The 8618-nt window shown below is 45.9% G+C and overlaps 1 protein-coding gene across 2 annotated transcripts in view; it reads right to left on the bottom strand.

Moving 5' to 3' along the window:
- SMYD1 (SET and MYND domain containing 1) overlaps positions 1-8618 on the bottom strand; it is a 27631-nt gene that overhangs the window by 1076 nt on the left and 17937 nt on the right. For both annotated transcript variants that reach the window (XM_009995612.1, XM_009995613.1), the window contains 4 exons: positions 6633-6825; positions 2921-3013; positions 2380-2543; positions 785-953 (listed from right to left, as the gene is read on the bottom strand). In XM_009995612.1, the coding sequence (XP_009993914.1) occupies positions 785-953; positions 2380-2543; positions 2921-3013; positions 6633-6825 (619 nt within the window). The remainder of the gene's footprint in view (positions 1-784; positions 954-2379; positions 2544-2920; positions 3014-6632; positions 6826-8618) is intronic.

Genomic DNA, 8618 nt, shown 5'->3' on the forward strand with positions numbered 1-8618 from the left:
GGAAAGATTCAATAGGCAGGTTGGCTTTAGGTGCTAAGTAATTTTTTCTGATGATAGAAAACTGCAGTAATAAAGGTTATAGCTCTGCTATAATGGGCACTAAGACATCAAGACAGTATTTCATTTGGTGTCATGTAAATTTTTTGGCTAATAAAGGTGAATGCTGTAAAGCCAACATGTCACGTCAGGTGAGTTACAGGCTAAATAAATGATAGATCCCCAGCTGGAATTGCAAATAGCTCATCTCAGCTGAGCAGGTGTAATTCCCTGGGATCTGTAGGTCTGCTCCCTAAGCTAGGAAATACACCTAGCAGTCATTTGAGGAAAAAGTAGATTGCAGCTTAGAAGGACTGAGGAGTGGTAAATTAAGAATGGACACTGATAAAGACAATTGGTTGATAAACAGGGGACATCCACCATATGTAATTTTTGTGGTCAAATTTTAATGCCACCCATCTGAGAACAGAGAGACCAGGCTGTTGGAAGAGCAGGAGATATTGGCCTTGGGCACAGCAGTTTCAAAGAAGATTAAGGGGCTCAGTGGCCATTTTTAACGCATCTGCTGGTGCAGGATAAAAGCTGTTTTTCAAGGATGGGTATTTCCCATAGGAAGGGACATCAATTTCCCAGCAGATTGTAACATAATCTAGAGACAATCACAGCACTTGTGAGAAGCAGCCAGCACTTGATGCATCTCTCGGCTCTTCTGGTTGGGTTGTTTCTACAGCTTGAGTGTCATTTTGCCTGGACAGAGAGCAGACGTGACACAGGAGAGGAAACCTACCTCCAGGTCTTTGGTGATGGGGTGGGAAGGCCCGTGGGTTATCAGGAGAATCCCATAGGCTTTGCAAATCAAGCCATGCCCAGCTTCAATGAGACCAGCATGCCAGTGAGTCACCCCTGCCCGCATCAACGCCATCCCCAGCTGCGCGTTGTTGGGATGGTATATTTTCCTGGAAAGAATAAAAACAAACATTGAGTAATTTTGGTTCAGGAATGATCTGGGCTCCCACATGTTTTTCAGGGGCATGATATGTTTGCCAAAGAGCAGATTGTTTGCCCAGGTGAAGAGCCTATTGCATTTAGTGCCAGTGAAACGTGCAGCCCGGCTTAGAAAGGGGCAGGTGTGAGTTACACAAGGACACGAGGACATGAGTTGTTGGGAAAGAGGGTGGACAACCTGTGAATGGGGAAAGCTGGACACCTGGGTTAGAGAAGGTATTTATTTTGGCACAAACAAAATCCAGAGCCAACTCTACAGCCCAAACAGCATCAATTTAAGTTCAGATGCTTAATGAAGTGCCTAAACTGCAAATGTTAACAACCACCAGCTTCTCATTCAAAGTAGAGAGAGAAATGGGTGGTTCCAGAAGCTACAGAAGTGTTCATCTCATCCCCTGAAGATACATCCTCATCTCCAGAGACAGTAAGATCACTCCCCTATGATCAGTACCCAAGGTGGGCAAGATGAATCCTGGCCTCTACATCCAACTTTAGATGCTCAGGCAGAATTAGAAGCTGCTTGGATTTATCTGAAAACCTGTCTCTAAGGACTTTGTTGGGACATGGGATTGGCAGATGTTAAAGCAAGGAAGGAAATTACTGCACTCATTGCATTCAGTCCTCACTCTGGAATGAAAAACTGAGGAACAAGGAGGGGAAGCAATTCCTGTGTCATTCAATTAGCTCCATGCCAGGGCTGGGACATGAAGTGGCTTCTCAGGTTTTCAAGTCAGGAAGATGACTCTGCCACCTCTGAAAAAGTACAAAATATCACAGGCCTTTTGGGGTAGAACTGACCAAAAAGGCAAGTAACGGGTATGTGATACTCTAAGCAGGAGGGTGAAGGAGGTGATGAAATGGGCTTTTCTCTCTTCCCTGTGGTTTCTATTAGCTATTTTTTTCTATTTAATACTCATCAATCCTGCAGGAAAACCTCAGTAATAATGAAGTACATAGTTTTTACAGTGAGGTTTATCCTGGATCTCTGTGAATTAAGCCTGAACTTCTTTATTCTCACTTAGGTTTTACTACAGGGCCTGTGCTTACTAATTAGCCAAGACAAAAATCCATGTGTTATTCAAGACTGAAGGGGTATCTTGAGTGACAACCATTTGACACTGTTTCTCTTTTCTCTGCAACCTCCTCTTCCTGCAGGGGAACAGACCATCTTCTGCAGTGACAGTTTCTCTGTCCTGCACCCAGGCTCTGTGTCTTGCTACCAGGGCAGCCCTGAGATGCTTCTGTGACAAAATGAAGAGGCCAATGAAAGATGTACCCAAACCATTTCCCAGTTACAGTTAATCGAGATGTTTGGGAGATCTCATGCATTTAGGTAGGGGTCCATAGAGAGCTGCCAAAAAGAGGGCACAGACATACATGTAGCCATCCACCATCCTCTTGGCATAGTCAGCTGCTTCCTCAAACATCTGGAGGTAGGAGAGCACCTCGGAGGCAATGCTGAAGATCCTCAGGAGGTAGATGTTCGTGTCCCCCAGCACTGGCTCCTGTTTCTTCAGGCACTCACGGCACATCTTCACCACCTGTGCTCAGGGGAAGCAGGGAGAAGAAGGGAAAATCAGAGCAGCTTTAGGCCCAACGCTGCCACACCAAAGCCCTGTGGTTTGCATGGTTCATATGTCCCAGTCCTAGAGACAAGTCAGTCTCCTTTAAGGTTGAGGAAGATAAGATGTGCTTTCATTTGTTGAAAAATATCCACCTAGCAAAATTACTGGTGCTCAGATCTTCCTCTCCCAGCGGTACATTCATTACTGCCCCAAGAGGGCAGGAAGCACATGGGAACATTCAGATTACAGCAACAGGAGGGTTGTTTCATCCTTAAATCATTGACATAAGGAGGGACACCACCTGCTTTCCCTGGCAGTGTGTACAGCAAGAGAGCAGAAGTGCCAGGACTCACTTCGTGGTAAAGTCCCTCCATGCGGGCCTTGTTGATCTTCTCCAGTGTGTCCTTGGAGAACTGGATGACCTCCTTCACTGTCTCTGCAGAGGGCTGAGGGCAAAGTCAGAAAAACTGGTGAGGAAAACATAGTGTCTGATGCACTCCAAAATACTCTGGTTGAAGGGATGCTTATTCCACAGTCTGGGAACCCAAATCAGCTCAGTGAGGTGCTTCCCACACCACGTACTCCCTTCCTACTACTTGCTGTATATCCCAGTGTGTCTCCTGAGAGCTGCCCAAGGCTGGGCTGAAATGCTCCTGCTACCAAGTTGAGAGGTGAAGCTCCTGCTGACTTCAGCAAGAGCATCGCTCATCAGGGTTGTGGTCATGTACACCTGGCATGAAGAACTGGGTTCCTGGACTCTTCCCCCCTCTCCTCACCTCTAGAGAAGGGAAAAAATTGACTCTGCAACTGGGAGGTCTCACAGGACACCAAAAAGGCTGTGAAAGTCACCAGTGGATGTGTATTTGGTGCTCCTGGTGAAGCTGCTTGAGAGAAATGAGGCCCCTGAATGAGAGATGGGTGGAAAAGGATAGCAAAGATTACCAAATGTTACCCACTCTGAGAAATGCTCTCATTACATCCAGTCACCATAAGATGGTTGACCTCTGATTTCAGCTATGTCAAGAGTGAAATGTGTTTTCCACACACAGCCCAAAGAATTTTTGATTTCACTGTGTATTTAAGGGCACAAGGTACATCTAAGCATGCCTGGCAAAACACTAACCACCTTCTAAATGGGTTAGAATTTAGTGCTGAAATACAACACTATATCCAGCACTATCCTTTATCTTCCACTTTTCTGAGCCTTTCAAGTTTATATTTTCAAACTGTTCTAGCTATCATGACCTTCCTTTTCATAAATGAGAAATCTGAAATCAGCCTACAATCTCATGATTCCAGGAGCTTGCAGGAAGAACCTGGTCTGGAGACACATGCTAGAGCCAAAGCATCAGCATGTGGCCAGCAGCCAGGCAGGACCTCTGTCTATGGATCAAAAGGAGAGACCCAACAGTGCAATGAAGGATGCAAAGACTTCAAGTCAGGACTGTGGGATTGTTCCATTGTCTTTTTTTTCCACACCCAGTCAGTCAGATTTTTGAGGAATTTGTGAAATTCAGATAGCTGGGAAAAGCTGTTGAAAATGTAGGGTGGAAGGATAAGCAGCAGCTATTCAGAGCCATGTACCCCATATGTATTTATGGATACATATGTATGTGTTATGATTTATTATTCTATATTATTAGACGGAAGCTATGGTAGCTAATCAGACTTTGGCAGCTGTCTGAGCAGCACGCAGGGCATCCTGGTGTGCAGAGCTCACACAAAGACAATGTTAACATCAGTGCAAATCACATCTCTATGCCTGAGCAAAGACTCCTGAAATAGATGCTTGAACCAGCACTTCCACAGCAGCTTTGTCCAATAAAAATCCTCTTTTGAATTTATGAGACCTGTAAGCCTGTTGCCATTATGAACAATGGGAACTTTGCTACTGTTTGGAAGGGGTGAGGGGCTGGAGGTCAGAGCAGCTGTTGAGGATGGAAGCTGTCAATCTTGAACATATTCATAGCACTTTTTCCAGGCAGCTGGGAACGTTGCTGCTCCCAGGCAGGTGGACCTGAATCCAGGAAATGCCATAGGACGTGCTCTGGGGGTGAGGTCAGGCTGGATACTGATTGTCTCTAGATGGAGTGTATTTTTTATAGCTGAAATCAGGCACCTTGCATGGTTACAGGCTTTTTCTATACAAGCACTTCAGATTGTGGAGGACATGTATCTAAAAGTGACAGGACAATGGGTAATGGTCACAAACTGGTATGCAGGAGATTTAAGAGGAATATGAGAAAATACTTCTTTACTCTGAGGGTAACGGAGCCCTGGAACAAGCTGCTCAGGGAGGTTGTGGAGTCTCCATCCTTGGCGACATTCAAAGCCTGCTTGGATGTGTTCCTGTGTAACCTGCTCTAGGGGATCCTGCTCTAGAAGGAGGGTTGGACTAGGTGATCTCCAGAGGTCCCTTCCCACCCCCACCATTCTATGATTCTGTGACTCTGTGGAAGTGCACACCTTCCTGCTGCGTGTGGCAGAGCACTTTGAGTGCTCATTGAAAAGGGGATGGTGCATCTCATTGCTCAGGCAAGGCTTGATAGCAGGTACTGAATAAGAGCTGAGGTTTTGTTATGCCATCCCCTGGAGGAGGTGTTCAAAAATACTTCTGCAGAAAATCAGATGAAAAGGCTTCTGCATCAGAGGACTGATCTTTACATTAGAAGTGGGGAGGTTTGGTACTCAAGATTAGCTTTAGGATGAAGCCTGATAATTTAGTAATGGGATCATATAGCAGGGTCTTTTGCTCTAGTGGGGAACGCTGGTTCATTTAGCAAAACCGTGTCCTACTTCACATGGGAGCTTCCTGATACCAGTTTGATCCCGTTTCTCCAAACCTTTCTCAAGTAGAGAGGTTTGCTTTGCAATATCCAGCCTTTCCTGAGCACCACTGGTATGGACGAAGAGTCTTGGGACTGAGCTTGGATTTCTGGTGACTCTCCTGAGCTGAAAGCTGAGGTTTTGTTCTCATTCCCAGGAAGGTGCAGTTCCCTGGGCCTCTCCTGGCGGCAATGCTGATCTAAGAGGTCATGGTTCTTCATCTTTTCTGTTTGGTCCTGCCCCATGAGTGACTGATAGTGTAGATCAATTATTTGGTAATACATTAAAACGCTCTTGCCCTGCCTTGCCTTGCCTTCCCTTACACACTCTATAAAGCTTGCAGGAGTAGAAACCCTCTAAGCTAACTCTGCCATGAAGGACAAAATACATGAGCAATTATATCCTTGGGCAGAGGAATCAAAAAGAAACTCTTAGAGCTACCAGTGTGCTCATAAACTGGAGCTGCTGGCCCAGCAACACATCCCACTGCCAATGGCAAGACACAGCCTTACACCCTCCCACTCCATGACTTGTGAAACCTCCAAGGAAAACACAGATCACTTAGAAAATGAATGGTCAAAAATGTTAATGCTTCACAGTCAGTCTGCCCACAACCAGCACGCACAAATGTCAAGAGATGGTACAAATTCCATGTGACAGGCCTTTGAAGTGAGGGACTGGAAGTGCAGGCTTCCCACCTTCCTGGAGACAATGTGATGGTACATGTTTCACAAACCCTACAGCTTCAGCAGTGCTGCTAAGTCCTGCCACCACTAATCACCTACAACACATTTTCCTTTATGGTGTTCAAAACTTTGCTTCCCTTTCAGTTACTAAAAAAACCCCACAACCTAACCACCAGCATTTCTCTCAGCTCCTAAACCTAATATTCTAGACCTGATTTTCTAGACCCACTTTAGCATTCTGCCTGTGGATGGACTGTTAGGTTAGAGTTAAAGGCAACTTTTGTGGGCTTTTTTAAATTAAAAACTGCACATATATTGCATAACAGAGATTCAATGAGCCTTGCAAGGTGGGCCCTAGTTGGTGTTGTGCTCAATCGAGGTTCAGTTCTTTTTTCATTTTTCACATTGGTCACTCAAGCTTCTGCCAAAATCTGACTGTGTTGCTATTAAGAGTGTCCTCAGGCTGAGGAACCGTGGCCACAGAGACACACAGATGCCTTGTTGGAGGAGATGCAACTGCCTCTGGGTTTGGACACAGCAGGGCAAACCATACCTTGCTTTCCCCCTCCTTCACTGCCAGCATCAGGTCATCTTTGATCTGTTTCTTGCAGTGCTCACAGGTGCAGTCAAAGTAATACTGCTTCTTCAGCTGCTTCCGCCGCTCCTCGCTCACGTTGAGGAAATCCACGTAGGAAACAGTCAGCTCATCCCCTGGAGAAATCTTGCTCAGTGCCCGCAGCTCGATCCTGGGTGCAAAGGAGACAAGATGTGGACTTGGAGAAGCAGCAGAAGCAAAGGTGCAGCCATAGAGCCATCAGGGACAAATCCTACGACCTGCCCCTGCTGTGCAGAGGTGAGCCCTTGCCCCAGGGTGCTGCTTCAGCTCTTGAGGGAGGCAGTGCAGAGATGGGCAGCTGTCTGGTTACCTGAATACAAAGTAAAAACATGGTCACACCAGTTTCTTCTGCCCCTCTGCAAGTCCCTGGCAGGGATATATAAGGGTCTGAGCCATAAACAGAACAGGACTCCATCACTTTCTCCAGATGAGGGCTGGACCTAGACATAAAGCTGATCTAAGATTCTGTGATTCTGTGATAAACTTTTACTGTCTTGCAGGAGATCTCGGCAGAAGGAAACCCTGTGTGAGCAGAAATACCCAACCCAACCTTGCAAAATGCTGAGTTTGTACTTTGAGTCTTATTTTAAGTACTGCTTTGCATGCTACCCCCACATCACTGGCTAGACTCCCAGTTCCCAAGCTGTGCTGCTTTCGGTATCATTTTCACTCTGAAAAGTTACAACAAAATCCCTCTGGGTGCTGGGTAAGAAATGTCCTCACCCTGTCAGTGCATCTGTACATAAAGGCTTAGAAACAATTCTCTGGAAATTGCCTTTTATATATATATATATATACCCCATTTGATCCGGTACTACCAATATTAAACACAAGGAAACCACCAGTCTCTGTTACTAAGCCAAAATCCACAGCAAATCCTTAATGAGAGGCTTTTGGAAAGCCAGATCTTTGCACCTGCCTTTCTGGCACATCTTTCCCTGCAAAAGGTCTTAAATACTGTGGCACTCAAAACTTCCCTTGCTGTTTCACCCTACAAGTTAAATCTCCCAGCTACTCTGGGCCATCTCAGTCCGGAAATCTGGACAAGCACAACTGTCTGAAAAATGTTGCCAGAGTGTGAAAAAGCTCCACCAAATACCAGCTGCAAGGTGGTGCTTCTGTACCCATCTATTCCCCCAGCTGCCAATGACACTATCCACAATTAGAAATAATTCACTTGAGACCAGTGACCTTGAGGTCTCTGCTCAAACTGGTTAGTTGGTTAGACATATTTTTGCAGCTAGACATACTCACATGTTATAAAAACGAGGCCAGTCCCATGGTCTGAGCTCCACCCTACCACTGCACTACAGTGTCTACATCAATCCTGGGATTCTGTCACCAGGGGCAGCCTCTGCCTTGATCCTCCTGCTGCTGAGCTCAACAGCATCTTTGACGTGCACACCTGCTACAAGATGGACCTGGGGAGGACCTGCTGGCTCCCACCTGAGCAAGTGGGGCTTCAGATGGGACCCAGTGAAGGTCTCACCAAAAGCAGAGGTGGCATAGAAGCCAAAGGTCTCACCAGGTGCATTAAAAGTATTTTGGGGAGGACATGATATCTTCTGACATGACTTTTCCTGTGCGACTTTATTTCTGCAAAGGGATTGTACTTCCTGCATAATTCCCCTGACAACCTCTCAGCACCAAGGGCATAGCTCTGAGCCTTACAGGTGTGCTAAAGCTGCTGTGAAAACTACTCCCCAAGGCTGGTCTTGACCTCCTCTGGGTGTTAGATCACATCAGCAGCAGATTTCATACAAAAAAATTATCACTAAACATGCCATCATCACAAAGGGCAGCTATTAGTTATGTCACAACCACAGGAAAATGTCAGTTAGGGAAAGGTGCAACCTGCTACTCCAGGAGAAAGTGCCTGAAAAAGAGCAATTCCCATCAGAAAGGATTAAATGTACAGACATT

The sequence above is a fragment of the Chaetura pelagica genome, unplaced genomic scaffold (assembly GCF_000747805.2).
Source record: "Chaetura pelagica isolate M959 unplaced genomic scaffold, ChaPel_1.0 scaffold34, whole genome shotgun sequence".
NCBI lineage: Eukaryota > Metazoa > Chordata > Aves > Apodiformes > Apodidae > Chaetura > Chaetura pelagica.